The sequence below is a fragment of the Sinocyclocheilus rhinocerous genome, unplaced genomic scaffold (assembly GCF_001515625.1).
Source record: "Sinocyclocheilus rhinocerous isolate Xijiao unplaced genomic scaffold, SAMN03320098_v1.1 scaffold650, whole genome shotgun sequence".
Lineage (NCBI taxonomy): Eukaryota > Metazoa > Chordata > Actinopteri > Cypriniformes > Cyprinidae > Sinocyclocheilus > Sinocyclocheilus rhinocerous.
In genome coordinates this window covers 132,929-154,931 of record NW_015638019.1, presented here as the reverse complement: position 1 = coordinate 154,931, position 22,003 = coordinate 132,929, and the positions used below count along the sequence as shown (strand labels likewise).

The window sequence follows — 22,003 nt, the reverse complement described above, 5'->3', positions numbered from 1 at the left end:
TTGCAGGGAAATAATTTTTTTTTTTTTTTTTTTTTTTTTTTTTTTTTTTTTACAGTTGTTTCAAATATTCAGATTTATTATGGCTATTGTGATATTTTATCTAACCTGAGTAAAAATTATTACATTATTAAATTATTACATAACCACTATTATCTTTTGTTTCTGTTGCAGTAAAAAAAAAAATTTTTTTTTTTTTTACTGATACCTAACTATTATTAATACCTCATATTTCCCCCCCAAACACATTAGGACTCAAATAATATTTTTTTTTTCTTGAAAACGCTGCATTATTTTGAAATTTTACAAATTCTATCATCATGAAAATAACATGTAAAATATTTATCTTTTACATGATTTACCTTTTACATGCCATGCTGCCATGTTACTCTTACTTTTTAGAGATTTTATACCAAGTCACTTGACTTTAGTATTTCCCCTTCAGATATTCTAGCCAGAAATTGTGCCAATTCAGTCACTGTCTTTACCCTGGCCACTCAAATGTCTTTATCCCCTAGGATACAACCCTATTTAAGGATTTATATATTTGTTGTCATAAATCTGCATTTGTCTTTTGGGGAAAATTGTGTCATGTTGATCTGCATGGATGACATTCATAAGTCAGATTTTGCCAGGTACTGACAGCATTTTGATTTGGTGGTAAAATAAGCCAACACTGGCTCTGATGCCTAAGGCTTGTTGAAGAGGAGTTAAATGTTCCTCTGTGTAGTTCTCGGTGGCTTGTTAATGGGGACGTAATGTTCCAATTGAAACTAAGGTAATCAGATTAGGGTTCACCTCTTTTTTTCATGCGTGAACAGGACATTATGTTTCCCTACTCTGGTTTCTTCCATCAATTTATCCAATTCTTATCTCTTATCTGGTTTGTTTAACTTGCTCTACAAGTGTTTCATTAACACTATGATGTCTTTTGTAATTAGCGCCAGTCGGTAATGTAATCATTTAACTGTGCTGTTTTAATGACATCTATCAAAGCTTGCTGCACAGAAGGAATATACAATGTAATGTATGCAATACAGAAGGTTTAGTTATCATATTCTGTTTAACACTGAATCTTTCACTGGATTATTAGTTGGGAAACTAAAGGTTGGCCATTTCTTTGAGGTTAGGGAAAATAGGATTATCTGTAGTGAATGGGCACTCTGTACAGTCTGGCTCTTGGCTCTCGGTGAACTCTGGCCTAATCTGGTTGAGAGGGGAGATGCAGAGAGAGATAGAGGGAGGAATGGGTTCACATCGGCCTGCTAATCACATGATCTGCTCCCTTTGACAGCTTTTGCTTTGGTTGTGCGTGATGATGCCTGAGGCAGTAGGTGATAGGTACAGCAGTCTCACCATTGTGTTTGCTAGGTCGTTATGTACGCTTTAGGAACCAAGACAGCTCTGTTTCACGCAAATCTCCCTTGAGATCTCTCGCTGAAATACAGACTATACTCCTGTTGAGAGCCTGACTGACACTTTTAGCGTAAAGAACACTACAGGTGGGAGTGGCTACATAGCTGTCAGTCTTGTCATTTTGTTCCAGTAATGCCACGAATGATGAAAAGGTCACAAAAGAGAGGACAAAGAGGCGAAAACGGCCAGCAGGCCTCCGTCTTCAGGCTACCTTGCCCTGTAGCGCATTTCTAATTCAGAAGTTGTTTAGCCAGCTAATGTCGAAAGCGTTTGTAGCGTAGCTGGGGGTTGAGGTCAGCAGCTGGACTGTGTGGGAACAGAACTCAGTAGCCTAGAGGGCAGAGGACACAACTCCCCTTCATTTGAAGGATTGAATCCAGCCAGAATGCAGTCAAAGGGTTTGTAAAAACTACATCTCTGAAGAGAGATAAACCTTACGCTCAGCTCACGTCCAAGGGGTGTTTGTGCAGTGTAGATCTGGATTGTGTTTCTGAAAAAATAAGCTAGGAGCTCATGCATTGGGTGATGGTTACTGATTTCAGCTGGCTGTGAGAGAAGATTTTTCTTTATGTAGCCTACAAGTTATATACAATTATGCATGCTGATTGCTTTTTTAAGCATTTTAACCATGATTATGCAACAGGTAGATTACATTGATATGCCAGTAGGTGGTGACAAGTGATTGCCTTTGTCATTTAATCATTCACTTAACTGATTCGTTCACACCACCGATTTATTCAGCAATGAAATAAGTAGCTTATAACAACTGTCCTTATAAGTGAATCGTAGAATTGTTTGCTTAACTGATTTGTTTAAAATACCAATCTGTTTAGAATGAAACTTCAAAATGGTGTGGTTTTTTTTTTTCAAAGATGTGAGCATTTGATTCTGTTTTGGCTTGAAAGGAACTATTTTCATTGATGTAACAAAAATAGTTAAAAAAATTGTAAAAAAAAAAAAATGTCCCTGAAATTTAAGCACTTAAACTCTGGAAGGTCATCATTCTGTTGTCACGGAAGACAATCACTCTTTTTTTCTCACAAATGAATGTAATGAACACGTGAACTCTAGATGAGTCTGCATTATCTTTTCCCATTTATTGAACCATCATTGTGTTTATATTTTTAGAGCTGCACTTGATTTACATTACATTTACATTTACATTTAGTCATTTAGCAGACGCTTTTATCCAAAGCGACTTACAAATGAGGACAATAAAAGCAGAACTAACTAACAAAAGAGCAACAATATATAAGTGCAAATGACAAGTCTCGGTTAGCCTAACGCAGTACACGTAGCAAGGTGTATATATATATATATCTATATTATACACACACACATATACACACACACACATACACACACACATACACACACACACACAAAGAAAAACAAGTAGATAGAATAGAAAAAATAGAAAGCTAGTGTTTGTTTGTTTTTGTTTTTTATTAATCAAAAAAAGAAGATAAATATAGATAAAGTAGAATTAAAATAGAATAGAAAGTGCTAGAGTTAGAGGGTCAAATAAAGGTGGAACGGATGTGTTTTTAGTCGTTTCTTGAAGATGGTTAAGGTTGTGATTATGAGGTTATGATTTCTTCTCATTAAAACCCCAATGTGGTTTTGCTTATGTTTAGAGACAGAAAGCAGTAACAGTTTAAGTTGAAATGGAAGTTGCCATTCCTCATTTAGCCCCAAGGAGATGCAGACAGTAAATTCATGCATAAGTCCCATGAGTTTGACCTCTGATCAGCCATTTCCTGCGAAAAGAATCCATAGTTACTATTACAATGACAAATTTTTTGTGAAAATGGGGGTAGTGGGAGGGTAGAAAGGGGGCATGTTGTGGTTGCCAAATATGCAGCTGTATAATAGAGGGCCAATTATGGCATTCCTGTGCCCCCGCACCACGCTGTGCACATTTTACAAACACTCCCAGAGCCGGGCTGACCTGAGCCGGGGAATAGGGGACCCACACTGGGATGCTGCTACTGGAATTACACCGCTAGATCCTGGTCTCAGCATCGACCTCCCATAGACACTGAAACTTAGCGCTGCACGCAAGCCACGTGTGTTGGTATCTGTGTTAGTGTGTTATAATCAGTGTTGGGGGTAACGCATTACAAGTAATGCGAGTTACGTAATCAGATTACTTTTTTCAAGTAACTAGTAAAGTAACGCATTACTTTTTAATTTACAAGAGAATATCTGAGTTACTTTTTCAAATAAGTAACGCAAGTTACTTTTTTCCCCCCAATTTATTGATTGACAGCTCTCCTGTCCCCATGTTGAGAGAAATCAGAAGATGTTACTGTAGTTCTAAAATAAATATGAATATGCATTAATTCATCTCACTCACAAAAAAAACATAACAAAACACAGATTCAGTATTCCTCAAAATGAATAAAAAAATGCCAATATTGTAATGCATTACTTTTAAAAGTAACTTTCCCCAACACTGGTTATAATATGTGACGCATTAGAAAGCACTTGTGGTGTTTTGCCAAAAAAAAGCGTTGTGCCTGAAAAACTATAGGAAGTGGTTCGTCACCATGGCAGCTAGTTTACATATTGATATCTACATTATTGCCACGTACGCACTGTTCAAAAGTTTGGGGTTTTAAAATAATAATTTGCTCTTTTAATATATTTTAAGATGTAATTTATTCCCATAATTGCAAAGCTAAGTTTTCAGCATAATTACTCCAGTCTTCAGTGTCACATGATCCTTCATAAATCATTCTGATATGCTGATTTGGTCTTTAAGAAATCTTTCTTATTATTATCAATGCTTGTGATGCTGATATATATATATATATAGATGATAGATTGGATGATACCATGATACATTTTTCATGATTCTTTGAAGAATAGAAAGTTCAAAAGAACAAGATTTATTTGAAATCTTTGTAACATTTTAATTGCCTTTACTGCCTAAAACACTCTTGCTAAATAAAAGTATTAGTTTCTTTCAAAATAAATGATTTTAAAAAGATCATTTATAAATAAAATAATGTTGTTTTATACTAAAAATATTATACTAAAAATTCAAAATTGGTTCAGGTTAGTCTGTAGTAATTATGATTAGCTTTTTACCTAAACTCAGTAGAGGTCTGTGGTGTGTCCTCATTTATACAGCTAAGTAAACATGTTTATGTGTCAGTGAAGTTGGGCTGGGTAGGTCCATGAGATGTCCTGTACTCCTCAATATACAATAAGAAATGTAGGAAGACAGACTAAGAGCACTGCGCATTGTTTCCATACTCCATTCCTGACGCACATGCATGTGTACAGTATTATAGTGTGTATAGTGTGCATGTCTCTGAAAGAGAGAGAGAGAGAGAGAGAGAGAGAGCATCAAACAATGAAAAGGGAAGAGATGGAATCTGCTGATGAAAATGTGTGTGGGTGTGGGTGATGTGGAAGTGGGTGTGGGAAGATCGATGGACATGGAGAAACAGGGAAAGAGGGAGATGACGAGGTGTGGGGTAATTAGGGGCTGCTAGTGTTATTGTTTTCTGTGAATTATGATTTCTTCTCACACTCTTTTCTTAGCCACAACACTCTCTTCGATGGCGCCGTGCAGGCCTGTCTGTGATATTCGGTGTGTTGTATGTTTTTCTGTGTCATGCTTTGACCTGTAAAAGGACCCGAGATTACAAAACCAGAAAACTGATATGTCATTCGGTGAGGTGTGTGGGAACTATAACTGCATAGTCATAGAATCATAATATTACTGATAGGTGTTAACAAGGTTATGATTCTCATCTGAACCAAATGTTTGACCTGTCTGACATTTTGAACTTTCCTCAGAGGAGACATTGTTTAAACATTGGGGCATCATATTATATCCTGAATTTCCAGCAAGCATCCTTCTGAAGATATGAATCTTTGAACCCTCATTATCAAATTGCCCAAAACAGATGAACCGAAGATGTCTCATGTCAAAACGAAAAATCACAACTGAAATCTCTTTAACAACTCCTAGACTTGTACTCAAATCTCTTGCTTCTGGAGTCTCATTTTCAAGTGGTCGTTTTCAACAGAAAATCCTGTAAAGAAGGGTCCAAGTGTTTTTTATTATGATGTTATAATGAAAAATGTATGCATTATAATGTTTTTATTATAATTTTTATATATTTTAAAATGTAATTTATTGTGCAATGGCAAAGCTTAATATGCTGATTTAGCACTTAATAAGTATGTATTTTTTTATTATTATCGATGTTAAGAAACAAAAGAAAATCCTGCACAATACCAATACTTGCAAAAGTATCAAAAACAATAATTTATTGACAACGTTTTGGTCTAATTATTGTTTCGGTCTCAACGTTGTCAATAAATAATTGTTTTTGATACTTTTGCAAGTATTGGTAGTGTGCAGGATTTTCTTTTTTTTAAAACTTTTTTTGTCTTTTTTTCCTACGCACCTATCTGTTACCTGCAGGTGTGCTGTAATTGATTGTTAATTGATTATTTTCAATGTTGAAACAGTTCTGCTGCTTAATATTTTGTGTAAACCATGATACTTTTTTTTCAAATAGAAATATTTTGTATTATAACTGTTTTTACTGTCACTTTTGATCAATTAAATGCATCCTTATTCTATAAAACTATAAATTTTTTTTTTTTTTAAACACACAGACCTTGATCTTTTGAACAGTAGTGGATGTCAATTTTTATTTTCCCTAAGGACCTTTAGGAGAAACTTCTGAGCTAAAGTTGATAGTTGAAACATAACTTCCTGAGACATGAAAGAGCAGTCGCTGTGCAGACTGTCAGAGAACCTTGTTAATGACCAGAAAAGGCCTAAATGATTCTAATAGAGATGGACAGAGAATGGCAGAAAATTGCGAGTTCCTGTGTTTGGCTGAGAGCCAAAGGAGTAAGACATCACAGTGAAGTATTAATAGCACCGGGACGAATGCTGTGGGGTTTGAGGTGGGAGCGCAGACATGGACCACCTGCTGACACCCAAACGCACAATGCGGACACACAGTTCTGATGTCTGAGCTGGGTCAAAGCCTCAGCGCTCGGGCCCTTATTACCTGATCTGAATGAGCAGGGAGGAGGCCCTTATCTGCAGGGAAGCAGACGTGAACCTCACAGCATGGAGCCTTGCTTTAATTATTTTCTCAAGTTGTTGTTGCTTTTCATGGCATTGTGTACCTCAAACATCCTCTCTTTGCTGATCAGCTCAATAGCTTGTTTTTATTCCATGTTGGTATGTGAATTTCATTTGATAAATAAGTTGGTTTAGCTGAATCTGAGTTGTTTACTTCTAGCTAAATGGTACAGGATATGAGTCTATGTCCCTTGAGTTTGTTTTGATGCTTCGCCAGTGTAAAATTACTAAAAAGTCACTGCACTATACTAAGTTGTCTTGTCTTTTGTCCCAGGCCGCACAGTCCAGCAAACCCAGTCACAGGATGACAGCCAGAAGGACAGTCTATATCTAAAGTCTCTGGAAGGCTTTGTCGCTGTGGTAACATCAGATGGGGACATGATATTCCTTTCAGAAAACGTCAGAAAATGTATGGGCCTTACGCAGGTGAGCCTCACCTCATTTCCTTTATTCTTGAGAATAATTACAGGGAGAAAACATAAAAGCCTTCTGATAATTCATTTATAGTGGCTAAGCATTCAACTTTACTTCCCTTACAAACTGTTATCAGGTAGAACTGACAGGCCACAGCATCTTTGACTTCACGCACCCCTGCGATCATGAAGAAATCCGAGAGAATCTCAGTGTCAAATCAGGTGAGTGTCAGCTCAGAACAATATTTCCCAGAAGTACGTCGATACAGTTTTTTTTACTTGGATATTTTGAATACACTGTTGCATTTAAAATCAAAATGGCAGAATCTTCCAGTCCTCTTTATCTCTGGATGTAATTTGCCATGGAGAAGGACTTATCTGAAAGCACTTATCACACAGTCAGGATGTTACATTTTGTACATTCTTGTAGTGGTTCCTGTGAGGACAAGTCCCCCTTTTTTTAACGTCCCTTATGTAGAGGCCTTTTCCCCCTATTTTGTTAAGGCTGAACAATTTGGAGAAAAAAAATTAATTGAGATTTTTTTTTTATATAAAAAAAAAATTGTGATTGCAATTTAAAATATGATTTTTGATTTAATTAAATTAATAATTTTTTTATTTTAAAATATTTTAAAGAGCTCCAGGTTTGGTATGATTGTTTGTATGGCTGCACAATTTGGCCAAAAATTATATTTCAATATATTTAAATTGATTATATATCAATAAAGCAAAATAATAATCATAACATTAAATTATTGTTGTTATTAAAAATGTAAGATTACATATATTACAAAAATAAAAATGATAATATATTACTTTTGTAATAATGCTATTAAAGGGGTCCTATTATGCTTGATATTCTAATGGGCCGCTTTGTGATATCACAAAGCCCGGAAACGAGCCAAACGGAAATGTAGTCCAAACGAGCCATTCGTTGTAGTTCTTGAAAAGGGATGTTTAAAAAACGAAATATCTCCCTTTGGAGTGGACTTTGAGATTTGTAACTTTCTAGATCTTTTTTATGCCCAAACATACACACTACACACTGACTAATATTAAAAAAGTGAAAAAGCATAATAGGACCCCTTTAATTGTTTTACTCAGTTTTATTATTTTTGTATTATTCTTTTTGTTGAATTTTAATTACAGTTTCATTTCAAGAAAAGAAATAACAAGACAATGAGATTCATAGCTTTTTAAAAGCATACAGGACTGTAGCCAGGGCCTAATCAGGAATTAATTCAGCATTCATATTCATTGTAGGCAATGGTAGGAATTCAGCAGACTAAATTTGAGTAGTTTCATTTTTTTGCACCAAACTTGGTGTGAACTTAGCCTTTACTCTGGCCTAGTTTCAGTAAGTTACTATTTCTGTTGCTATCATGTAAGCAGCGTGTGCTTGCACACAGACACATACTCAGAATGAGAGTTAGGGGGCCTTTCCCCACAGCGAATGTTTCTCCTCCTCTTGTTTTATCTGTCTGTATCTTTCACAAGCTGGTCACCTGACCCGTTTAGAGCTTTTGAGCGAGTGACGTAACTTTCTTGCCATTTCATTGGTCAGTTGGAGATAATCCCTATGCAATAGCATAGAGAACTCAATATACTGTAGTTAAGGTTTCAACAGACTGATTCAGTTGAACTTTGCACCTGTTGCGTCCACGACCCACTTACAGACCAAAGTCCTCTGAATGTGCTAGAAAAAAGCTTTATTGCTTGCACAATGGTCAATTATATAAATACATGATTTTTAAGAACAAGTTGTTTGATTGACAGGACCTGTGTATGGCAGAAGAGGGAGAGACATGAGCACGGGCAGAGATTTCTTTATGAGGATGAAATGTACGGTCACCAATAGAGGTCGCACTGTCAACCTCAAATCAGCCAGCTGGAAGGTAAGAACACATAAGCATATCATACATCTTCATGCAGCGCATATGTGCATGTGCTAAGTAAAATATGGTGTCGCCGCTCTGTCTGTCAGGTGCTGCATTGCACGGGGCATCTCCAAGTGTGCAGCAGCCGCCCCCCTCAAGTCCTGTGTGGGTTTTCAGAGCCACCCCTCACATGCGTCACTATGCTGTGCGCGCCGATTCCACATCCCTCAAATGTCGACACACCTCTCGACAGCAAGACGTTCATGAGCAGACACAGTATGGACATGAAGTTTATCTACTGTGATGAGAGGCAAGAAATGGTTCACTGATTGAAATACGTGCTTATTGTACATGTGCTTGTGTGTGTGCATGAATAGTGGGCCCAAAACGAATTTAGACATAAAAGCTACCAAAAATCTATGAATTTCATTTAATTAGATATAAAATGTTTATACAAAACCTGAAGGCATCCGTAAGCAAATGAGACGTAAACCAACTTAACCTTTCTTCAAAATTTTTGTAGTGTCTTTTTTTATTTACTTCTAATCTTGAATTGTACATTTATTTATTTTGTAATTTAGAAACTAATAAACTTCTCTTTGTGCTTATGCTGTCTTTAAAATAAAAGCCACTTGGTTTGGTATTTTGTTATATAATGGAAATATATTATCAACTTTAGACCCCGTTAAATTGCTTGATGATCACATTTAGTTTTTTTTTTCCTGTGTTGATGTACTTCCTATTAAATCTGGAAGTTTATTTATTATTTATTAACTAAAAGCTTTATAAAGCTCATTTTACTTTAATCTACAGCCATGAATCATTATTTGCTAGTTGCCAATCAATTGCAGGTGGTTTGAGGGGGAGGGACATTCTCACTCTAGAGACCATTTGATTGGACAAGAATCTGTGCCGTTCAGGATGAGTCATCAATATTTACAGTCTGTTTGTCTGGAAGATTTTATGTGTACAGTATATCTGCTAAAACTATATTTTATATGTTTATATTTCATTTGAGGTCACTGTATCGTTTGTAAACAAACCGTGTTTACCATTGTTTTATTTTGTGCTTATGTCAGCATAGCTAAGCAGCATTTGTGAGTTAATATGTGCGTTTCAAAGTTCACTATTGGGAACTCTTATCAAAATCCTGTTGTGCTACTGTGTGGTAAAGCAAGAGTGATTATGAGCTTTTCTCTTTAGATTAGCTTCATTTATGGAAAGTTCCTAAAGGGCACAATTGACTTCTCTTACACGTCTTGTATAACAAGCCAGGGGAGTTAGTAAGTCCCCTGGCGCTATGGGGCCGGTGCTGCTCTTCTCAGTGCCTGGTCACCTGTGGCCCCTGGGATCTGCCGTATGTACTCTAGTGCAAAAGCAGGTTACTGTGGCTACACTACAGTGGATGTGTTGTAAGGAGGGTTAACAGATTAGGTCAGATATTTGCGTGCTTCCATTTAATAGGACTCATTATTGACCGCACGGAGTTCATTAAAAGCCCATACTGGAACAGGAAATGAGAGGCTATTCCAGGGTAAAACTGAAGGTTCAATTAGAAGAAAAATAACAATTGCATGAGTTTGCATGGAAACATCAGCACAAAAAATGATTTGGTGAAGATATTGAGCATTGCAAAAAATTCCGCTGTGATTAATAGACAAGCCCACATCTGTCTTCAATCTTGCACTTGCTAAAGTGCTTCAAAAACAAACAAAAAAAACCTAGTTTCAAAAAATGTGTTGACACTTGAGAGCTGTTCTGTCTTTTAATCCAGCAAGTTGGAAAACAGGCATTAAAGATAATGATCAGACAGAACAAGTACAAATGTCTTGCTCGAGAGATGTATAGCTCCAATAAACAAGGGTCCCGCTTGTAATCATTTGTTCTCACTAAGCTACGCAGAGAGTTTACATTGGCTCCCAGCAGCACAAGTTTGATTGTTTTCACCAGATGTAATCGACAGTCATGAATCTTGGTTTAATTCAATCACGCTTTGTTTTGACTGTTCCATTAGTTTTATTCTTGACCTGTCTTTGTGTTTCAGAGTAAGCAGCCTGATCGGTTATATGCCAGAGGAACTTCTTGGCCGTTCGGTGTATGAGTTCTGCCATGCTTTGGATTCTGAAAGCATGACAAAGAGCCACCAAAATCGTGAGTACCTGTTTACATCCAACAAACGCAAATCCAGGAGGTTATGAAAACACAATTTGGGTTTCATGTGGTCTTTTTCTGTTTAGACTTGAAAAGACTAAACAGATTTGAATTGGAGATGCCTGTCTAAAAAAAAGCCATAGGGTAGACACATGTTCAGTTTTCTTTGTTTTCTTCGTTCTTCGTACCTCCATTTCATGCGCTGGTGCAAACTCACGAGAAACAACGCAGTAGCTCATTGTGTGAATATGTCGAGGTCTCAGCCGTTTTGGCTAATTTACCTATCTTTAAATCAATCTCGACTCCGTCCTGAAATGACTCACGGTCTGGAATAGATCCATGCCTCTCATCTCTGTCCATGGGTAAACTGCTTGAGTTCAAAACCTTGTAGACCTGAGGCGTTCCCATGGGCTTGATGACTGAGGGAAACAGATGTCCCGCTGGGCTCCAGGAATTGTTAAGGGATATTTATAAACTCAATGGTTGTTGCATTGCATTATTTATTTACTTAACAGATGCCGTAGACTCTACATTTAATGTTTTCGACTAATTTGCTTTTAAAATTGGCCTCCCAAGAACTGAAATCTATCGTATACAGTAGTTCTTACCTTTAAAACAGTTTGAAAAAAATCTATTTTTTTCTCTTTTATGTATGGAAGCCCATTTCTGCCACATAAGAAAAAAAGAATGCTTTGGTAAATCATAATATGACATAAGTATGACTAATGTCAAAATTATACAGTAAAACAAATTTTTGTAAAAGTTTTGTTTCACTTGTTTCTCAGTTAGGTTTTCCATGCTGAATATGAATCACATTATTTTTGTGTGTCAATAAATTTTTTTTTGACAACTTATACAAGCTAATCTGTTATTACTCATGCATAAAAATTACATGGTACATGCATAATACTGAGCTAACAGCAGTTCAGCATAAACAGTTACCAAAGGTGAGTTGTCCAAAACTTCAGAAATGTATGCTGGATGGTTTTTGTCTTTTATGACTAGTCCCACAATGTTCTGGAATGTTCCAGAAAGCACTAGAATATTACTGAATGTTACTGAAATTTTGAGAATGCGGCTATCCTTGCAAAAGCAAAATATCTTTAAAAACATGCAAAATGAGTACAAAAACTTATATGTACTAAACCAATGTTTCATAATTAATGATTACTGACCTAAATATTTACCAAAATATTGATGCTACATGAAAGTAAACAGTACAATAATAATTATCACCACAGAATTACAGAGAATTTAAGATTACTTAAGATTACTTATTACTTATTTTAGTTCACTTAGAAATTTAAGTGAACATTTTTTGTTACATTGTTATGAGATCAAATTTAATAATTCAGAATTATGAGATATAAAGTGACAATTATGAAATTCTAAGCCATAATTATGAGAAAAAAGTTGACAAACAGCAATAATTATGAAATAAAAAGTTATGAAATTTTGACATTGTAAGTCAGAATTTTCAGATAAAAAGACACTATGACATAAAGGTCAAAATTATGACTAACTCGTAATCATGACATAAAAAGTCAAAATAATACAAACATTTACTTTTATGTAATGAGTTTGATTAGTGTGTCATAATTTTGACTTTTTAATCTCAATTATGACAGGATGAGGCTGAGCAGATGGCCTGAATCCCATTATATGTCCTTTGACTTCATCTGTAACAACCCAAAAGCTCTCAGATTTGCTTGTTCAGGATGGCCCACCTGATTAGCTTGTGCATTAGTGGCTAACAAGCCTTTGAAGTGTGCAGCACCTCTGATCTGGTTCCTCTGATGTCTTTAATCCAGATCAGTGCTCTGGTCTTCTTCACTGGCCTCTTCCAGTGAAAAGTACCTGGAGTATTACATAATAGTAAGATCTTTTGATTTGAAAAATTACTAAACTTACATGATATGCAGTAATGGACTTTATTCAAAGACAGTATTAAGTTTAAGCCATTTACATAGGTTGATTCACATTTTAAAACTATTGCGTTCATATCGCCATTTACATGCTACAAAATGCTGTGAAAATGCAAATATTTTGTGCCTGAGTTTTATTTACATTTTATTTAATTATATATATATGTATAATTGACTAAAATTGTCTAAAGAATGCTTATAAGGTTAAATATAAAAATGAAATAATAATTACGTTTTTAAATGTAAGAAGTCTGTTATGCTCACCAAGGCTGCATTTATGTGATAAAAAATACACCTAAAACATTTATATTGTAAAATGAAATAACTGTTTTCTGTTTTAATGTATTTTTTAATGCAAATTGTTTCTGTGATGGCAAATATAAATTTTCAGCAACCAGACGTTACTCTTCAGTGTCACATCATCCTTCAGAAATCATTCTAATTTCCTGATTTAAACAGAAATTAAACAAAAAATTACATAATGATTATTATTAATAACTCATTTTTAGGTGCCTGACTGAATGTTGTTGATTAACCATAATTGATTAGCATTAAAGAAAAAATAAAGAAAATATTTAAATACTTCACATGCAAAATGTTGGTGCATGTTACAATCTCTGTTTTCTTCTTCAGTTTGTAATAAGGGTCAAGTGGTGAGTGGCCAGTACAGAATGCTAGCCAAGCACGGGGGCTACGTTTGGATGGAGACCCAGGCGACCGTCATCTACAACAATCGCAACTCCCAACCACAGTGCATCATCTGCATCAACTACGTCCTGAGGTACTGTGTTAAATGACACACTCACAGATCCCTGTCACAGTTAATGCTTTTATGATATTCTTCTCATTCTGTTGTTATATTTCAGTTCTGTTGAGGAGCAGTCCGTCATCTTCTCCCTGGATCAGACAGAGTCTCTGTTCAAGCCCTACCACATGTGTAACATGGGAGAACTGTTCAGCCAGGGTGGAGCTTCCCCCGTTTCTGAAGCTGAGGACATTCTTTTCACTAAGCTCAAGGAGGAGCCTGAGGAGTTAGCTCAGTTAGCTCCAATGCCAGGAGACGCCATCATTGCCCTGGACTTTGGTCAGAGCGCCATCCGGCACTACTTCAACCATTCCCCCCACAATAGCTTCACCCTCTTCACATCCTCAAACCCCGATTACAAATCTACTCCCATCCTGCATGCATGAACTCTTGCTCCTTCCCTTGGCTCTCCTTACTCTACCTCACAATCACAACCAATCACACACGTACACTGCCCAGGTCATAAGCTGCGATGTTGCAGCAGACGTTGTTGTACTGTAGCTCAGTGGCACTGTAGCTTGGCTTTGCTGCAGGGTACGCAATATGTGACAACGTAAAAGAAAGCTGTATCTATCTGCTCCACAGCACATGGGCATCTTATGGCTTAGCATTGGCTTTAGCATAAACAGTTTTGTATTATAAATGTTTAAAGTTTTTTTTTTTAATAATAAAGGTAAATTTTATATTTCAACATCACCTGTGCTTTTGAAGGTTTACCAATGGCAGTCGGCAGTGTTTGTGTGTTTCTTCTCACAACAGGGCAATTACGGGTATACTAATTTCTCTTTTCATCAAAATGCATGTCTTCACACGTAAAACCACTGCATGGGATGGAAATCACCACCTTGTGATGTTTTCAACACTTCTATAATAGCTTTTGGTTACGGCTGAGGTTGTTTTTAACATCTTATTTATTTTATTCTCAAGTTTCATTCATAGTAATATCAGTATTAAGGATTATAATGCAATCAAGAGTAAACTACATTGTGCACAACTGATCACGATAACCATTGTGACAAAAATAAATATAATCATTTTCATGTTTATTAGTTTCTCAAGTCAAGTTAACATTACTACACAATAATGAAATCAGCAGTGTTTGTTTATTTAACATTGCATAAGAGTGCTTACTTTATGTCTTCCTGTTGTCAGCGTTCTGTTTGGTGAGAGGACAATACTTGAGTTATGATTTATTATTATTAGTATCATCATAGCTTTGCGTTATGTAAAGATGGAGTGACACAATGACCTTTTGAACAGTAGATGATTTCCATAGAGGAAGAATCTAAATAAATCTGTTTTCCAGGGTACAGAGTGCACTATTCTGTGAGCTTGTATATTAAAACATTTTGTTTGGTGGATGGACAGAAAAAAAAAAATCTAATTTGAGGGCTTTTAAAAGCTTAAAGGAATAGCTCACACACAAATGAAAATTTGCTGAAAATATACTCACCCTGAGGCCATCCAAAACGTAGATCTATTTTGTATCCAAAATGTTGGTTTCTTCATTGAAACAGATTTGCAGAAATTAAGCATCACTTGCCAATTAATCTTCTGCAGTGAATGGGTGCCGTCATGCGTGCCTGATCTGTGCATATTTCTCTCCAGATTTGGACGAGACAACTTTTTAGTGAAGAAAGCAATATGGATATAGGACTCACATTTGAAGTTAAAAACTACTCAATGATAGATTTGTTTAGTATAAACATACAGGTTTTGGATTACTTACATTAGGCTACTTGTGGAGTAGGCCTACTGTGATTTTTTTTATCAGCCGTTTGGCCTCTCACTCCGTCGGCATCCATTCACTGCAGAGAATCCATTGGTGAATGCAAGTGATGTAATGCTACGTTTCTCCAAATCTGTTCAGATAAAAAAAAAAAAGACTCATCTACATCTTGGATGGCCTGAGGCTGAATATTTTTAGCAAATTTTCAGTTCTAGGAGAACTATTTTATTTATTTATTTATTTTAAATAGGGGTTAAATAATCAGAGCACCTGCTATACTGGTGGTCACAGGAGGTTTTCCGTGCATGGCAGCGGTTGGCCACATTTCTCAGACTGCGAAGGGGTTTTGACACCCGACTTGTGCTCTTTCACAGCCGCCTGACCTGGAGGAGACCCTTGTGCAGCTGCTACCTGAATACCAAAGAAGTGTAAGATTTCAGCTGAGATTTGTAAAAGAGGAACAGGACGATGTAAAACCGTTATTTAACTACACTGCAAACATTATCTGATACTGCGAGATGCAATAATCGCATGCCAATGTGCATTGGCTCGTTTAGTTTACACTCGAAGTAGATTGGTCTCTCTAAGCGAGATCCCAATTCGTCGGTCATCCGACGTGACGTCGAGAGTGACCGACTGAAAGGGAACTCTCACTTGAGCCAGATAGTAGTGAGCATTAAACTTTTGTGCATTGTGTTGTTTAAGGTGTGTCTATCCACTATTAGATGATCCACCTTGGCTCTTTATGTAGTAATTCTATGAGACTGCATCTCATTTCAGTTATTTTTATCCCACAAGTGTGTTGACTTGTTATTGACGTGCATTTGCAGATAGGCCAGATTTTGAAGAACCGACTTTCTTCTCCAAGTCCACCAAGCTTCCTGTGGTGGCACCGTCGTGGGTTGTGGACACGCCGCCTGATGGCAGTCCTGATAGAAAACTGCCCAACATGCTGTCCACCTTCACCAGACCCCAGGTGCCTCCTGCAGGCAAATGCACGCCCTGTTCCACACCCTGCTTGAGCAGCCGCAGCAGCTGTTCTACAGTACGTCCCATATCCATCTAGTTATGTCAAAAGCAGTCATTTAGTTTTCATGGTTACTTATGACCTCCCTGTTGAAAAAAAACAGCATACCAGGTTAGGTATGTTATAATTAAAGCATGGCAGCTGGTTTGACCTGGTTTAAGCTGGTCCTTAGTTGGTCATGAGCTGGTTTAAGCTGGGTCTGAGCATGAGTTAGTTGCTTAGGACCAGCACATGACCAGCTTAAACCAGCTGCCATGCTTCAAAACATACATAACCAGCATATGCTGTTTTTTCAACATGGCTTTCTCTGAATGTACCTTTAAGACTTATATATTCAAACAAATTCTGTTTTTTGGTTTCCTCCTGGTATGGCCTCTTTAAATAGTGATGCAATTAAGATTTATTTAATATTATGATTGTGTTGAAGTGGTTTAATGTGTTTGAATGTATATGTCTGCAGCCTAGCAGTCCAGTAGATTACTGTGGCAATGGAGAGTGTGATCTGAAGGTGGAGCTAATAGAGAAGTTGTTCGCCCTTGAATCTGTAGCAACAAATCCCACAGACTCCTGGGTGAGTGTGGTACAATACTTACAAGCAATTTAATCTGTAATAGATCAAATGATATTCCAATTCTACCACAATTTCCCTTTTTTTTTGTTTCATTTCTTTTGATGAAAAGAATGATTTAGACACATTAGAATCATGTTACACTAAAGACTCCATAATATCGGCTGAAAAAATAGCTTTGCCATCACAGGAATAAATTATTTTTTAAAATATATTAAAATAGAAAATAGTTATTTCAGTTGTTGATACATTTCACAATGTTGCTGTCAAAAATAGCTGCCTTGTTAAGCATGGGAGACTTCTTTAAAAAAAACATTAAAAAATCATAGCAAACCCAGACTTTTAAATGGTAGTGTATAATGATCATTTTCAGCTCTTTCATCCCAATCCTGGGCATACAGACTGGATTATTTAAAAAATAATAATAATAATAATCTACATTTTTGTTCTAAAAATATTGCTACTGTATATATTTTTACAATATTTTTTTCTCATCAACTGTATGTTTTAAGTAATTATTTGGTTATCTAACTGTGTTCAGTTGGACCTGAGTGATCTGGACCTGGAGACTCTTGCTCCATACATCCCAATGGATGGTGAGGACTTCCAGCTGCACCCCATCTGCCTGGAGGAGCCGGTGTCTGACGCAGGTCCAGGCCTAAGCACAGCCTTCCAGCACAGCTTCAGCAGTGTAGCTGACCTCTTCCAGCCCCTGGGTCCATTCCTTCCTCACAACAAGAGCAGCACTAACACATGTCCGGACACGGCTCATGTGCAGCCTTACCATACCACACCAAACGTCCCATTTTTCTCTAAGGAGGGTGGACAGATTCTTCAGTGGCCCCCTGACCCACCCTCACAGTATGAGCGTACAGATATTAGATGCATGGATGACCGAAGCACAGCAGATCCAGGACAAACATGCAATTTCACCACTGCACTACCACAGCAAAGGTGAGTAGAGTTCATCATTACCTTACAAGTGTGTTTTATATTGCAATACATAAACTGGGCACCAGTGATTAACTAGATTAGGATTTACACAAGGAAATCATCTTTGCAAGAAAGTGAATTGTGTAACCTTTTGTGTAGGTAAAATACTACAGTCACTTTTCATTATGAGAATACTAGTAATGTTGTTTTCTGGCATCTGTGTTTGAGGACATCTTACAGTGTAAACACAGCTATAAATGACTGAAAATATGCAAAAAAGTCTAGACCTATTACAAATTAGCATGCAAATAGTTGAAAAAAAGAACACCAATTGCAAATAAGTCTGCAAATATGTTGTAGCTGCGGTCAAGGATGCAGCTGAACAGAGAATTTCACATTTTTTGATGTCAAGGACAACCAAATATAAAAGCAGCTATATATATATTTATGTATAAAGAATCATTTACACTATGTGAGGAAAAATTATTTTTTATATTTTCATAGCACTAAAGCCAAAAAAAATTAAAAAATATTATCTGGAAAATGTGAACTTTCTGCTAAATTATGGACCCCAGTTTGGGGGGGGGAAAGCTGAATGCATTGCTGTCCTTTACATAAACTAAAAAGGTTCGAGTTGGCAAGATTTTTTAATATTTTTGAAAGTTTGTTATTTTCACCAAGGCTGCATTTATTTTATTAAAATTACATTATTGTGAAATATTTTTACAATTTAAAGTTACTATTTTAACTTATTTTAAAATATATTTATTCCTGTGATGGCAATCCTGAATTTTCAGAAGTCATTTTTTCAGGAAATTATAAATGTCTGTGTTTGATCAATTTAATGCATTCTTGCTGAATAAAAGTATTAATTTCTTTCAAAAAGAAAAAAATGTTCTGACCCAAAACTTTTGAATGGTAGGGTCACATTCATTCATTGATTTAATTTTTCTTGCTATTTTCAGATTTTTTGAGAGCTTTGCCCCTTTACAGAAAGGCACGAGTGTGGGTCAGATAGCTCTCATCAACAACTTCAAACGGAAGAGGCTGTCAGAATTCAGTCCATCATGCTCTTTCACTGATATTCCAAAGGTAATCTTTCAGATCTCACTGTAGTCTAATGGAAATGAGTAAAGTTCAAATAGTGATACCAAAGACAGAATATTAAATCAATGTGTGTTCAGCAGGTGGTAGCTCCTCACAAGTCTGCAGATGGAATGCAAAAAAGGATGAAGACGATGAACGTCGACAGCTGCGCCTTCTCTGTCAGAAAGTCTCTCAGCACAAGTGTGCTAACAGGTACATCAGCTCTCTCTTAAACATCTTGTTTTCTAGTTTTTCTATACTGAAATTTACACACTCCTTTGTTCCGTTTTGACAGATACATTTCCATGTATGCAAAGTGGATTGGTGGCTCCTCACGGCTGCAGTCAGTCTCTCAAAGGAAGCTCAGAGGATCTCAAACAGCATCTCCCAGAGTCATTCAGCTCTCCCAGTAACAGACAATACCACATGATGCCTCCACACAAACACACAGGTCAGTCTCCAGCCTTTCTAATACGCTGATTTGGTACACAGGCAACATTTCTTAATATTGTTGAGAACATTGTTCCGCTTAATATTTTTGATACATTTCAAGATTCTTTGATGAATAGAAAGTGAAAATGACATTATTGAAGTCTTTTCCGTCAATTTTGCTCAACTTAATATGGCCTTGTCAAATAAAAGTATTAATTTCTTTTAAAAAATCTTACTGACCGTACACTTTTGAACAGTAGTGCATAGGGGTGTGACGAGATCTCGTGGCACGAGATCTCGCGAGATCCGATGTGTCTCGCGAGATCTGACTGGTCTCGCGAGAACGTGACTATATCCTCACGCAGACCTTTCAGATATATTTGCATTACACTGCAAAATATGTAAGATATTTTATGTTACATCAGGCAAGTGGCCGCATGATAAGCGGGAAAATTACGCAGTGTAGTCTTTATCCAGTCATAAAAACTGAATTCACAGTTTAACGCTGAATGTCACGGAATTTGTCAAATTTTGAATGAATTAATCAAAAGTAGGTCATTACACTTAAATCAAATCACGATATGGACTAGTATCTGTAAATATTAAGCCTCAAAAGTCGATTTAAATATGAATCCTGCATGTTCTGCCTGTCTCTGTTGAATGGCGCAGACGCGCGGTTTCATTTACTATACACACACTGAAGCGCGCGTGACACTCGCGGAGATTTCAGCATCTGCCGTCTCACTAAATGAGGACGTAAACACATGAACAACATCTCCAGAACTGCTCTGAGAGTCACTTCATGAGCATTTTAGAGTTTGATTTGAGTAAAACTAGCGTCATATCACATACACAGAACTGTAAAGGTATTCACGGCAACCCGTCAAATTAAAAATCCGGTTTGATTTGAAGGCATTGTGCCTATAACTATTTTTCAGTAGAATGTTCATAGCCTACTACTACTACTAAAATGAAACAAACATTATTTTTTAAGGAATAATCACACAAAACATTTCTTCCATGTTTTAATTTTAATAGTAAATCCCCTTTGTTTGCCAACAAATCTTGTTTAACTATTAAAAAGGAGTCGAGAAAAATTAAAATGGAAAAAACGGAATTTGGAAAAAAATCAAACGGAATTTAGGAAAAAATAAAACGGATTTCATAGGGCCCTAACTATCCCTCAGCCTTGCCGTGCCCCCCAGTTTGGGAACCACTGCTTTATTCTTTTAAATTTATACATTAATCGTGTTTATTATATATTTTTTTTATTAAAGTGGAAATCAGTTTACTAAATAATGTAAACTTGATTGACTGCTTCACGTCCACTTTAAAGGGATATGTTGTTTATTTATTTTTTTTATTTATACTATTTATAATTTTTGTGCAATTACAAAAACTGTGTAGCTCAGAAACATGTCTGTTTTCCCATTTAGAATTGTAGTATTGTAATCTGTTTCACAAAGCCGTTTGCACCGCGCTCTTCCGTCACTTGATCTTTTATTTTGGTGCGTCAATCTATTAAATTACTTAGTATATGAAACCATGATCCGCACTCGCAAAAACAGTCTTCTTTTTACATTTTATTATACATTTATCACCATTTTTGCGAGTGCGGATCATGGTATTGTAATCTGTTCCGCTATTCTTTTCACAATCATGACAAATGCTGTATTAAATGTATAGTTTCTGTCATCTAAAGCACTTTATTTTAAAAGATGCAAATGGAAGACCAAACTGAAAAGCCCCAGTGTAGCGGTATGTCTTGGCCATCTTCTCAGGCCCATCTAACACTAACCATTGCCTAAAATAACTCCCATCTTCTTTCTTTGAAAACTGAACTCTAAATTTGCATTTTATTTTCTCATACAAACATATCTATTGTGTCTACATTAGATGAGGTCTCTGTAGATCTCTGTAACACGTAAAAATGTTTGTATTTGGCGTTCAGAAGTGCCTTGGTACTCGTACAGTAGACAGAGATGAATCTGTAGCTTTCTCTTTCACAGTGCATATCTAATATATATATGGTAGTTTAAGGTTATTCGATTTTGTATTACATTTTGTGATGTGTATGACCTTCTCGTGATACTCTGGGGTTTCTGTGTGTTTCTTAACAAAATATATTAAGCTAATTTTATCGTATATCTTTGAGAGAGTCTTTGATTGTTTATTCTCAGGATGGTGGCTTAAAGTAACAAGCATTTGTATTCCATTATTTCTTTGTAGCATTAAAAGATATGAAAGATTGCATTATATCTAAAAGAAATTAAAACGTAAATGGTGCTATTTACAAATAATTCTCATCTTATTCTTCCCATGACCCTCCACTTAACTTAATGCAAGTTTTTTTTTTTTTTTTGCTTTATTGTTGCAATAATAGGCTGGATAATGGACCAGGTCAGTGAGCCTTATATGAGTAGAATTAGAATTAAATTAGTGATGATTAAATTGTATCAAATTGGTGCAGGATAATCCTCTGTAATGCAATTCACACCAGAAAATTTACATTGCACCTT

The 22,003-nt window shown here is 36.3% G+C and overlaps 1 protein-coding gene across 1 annotated transcript; it reads left to right on the top strand.

Moving 5' to 3' along the window:
• Positions 1-6,804: 6,804 nt before the first annotated feature.
• Positions 6,805-19,538, top strand: LOC107749345 (endothelial PAS domain-containing protein 1-like). The gene is made up of 13 exons (XM_016564457.1): positions 6,805-6,964; positions 7,089-7,173; positions 8,728-8,846; positions 8,936-9,138; positions 10,873-10,979; positions 13,538-13,685; positions 13,771-13,988; positions 16,269-16,483; positions 16,926-17,036; positions 17,575-17,987; positions 18,932-19,058; positions 19,154-19,265; positions 19,348-19,538. Exons 1-13 carry the CDS (start codon positions 6,917-6,919, stop codon positions 19,530-19,532), a joined length of 2,091 nt encoding a protein of 696 aa, XP_016419943.1. The 5' UTR covers positions 6,805-6,916; the 3' UTR covers positions 19,533-19,538.
• The last annotated feature ends 2,465 nt before the right edge of the window (positions 19,539-22,003 follow it).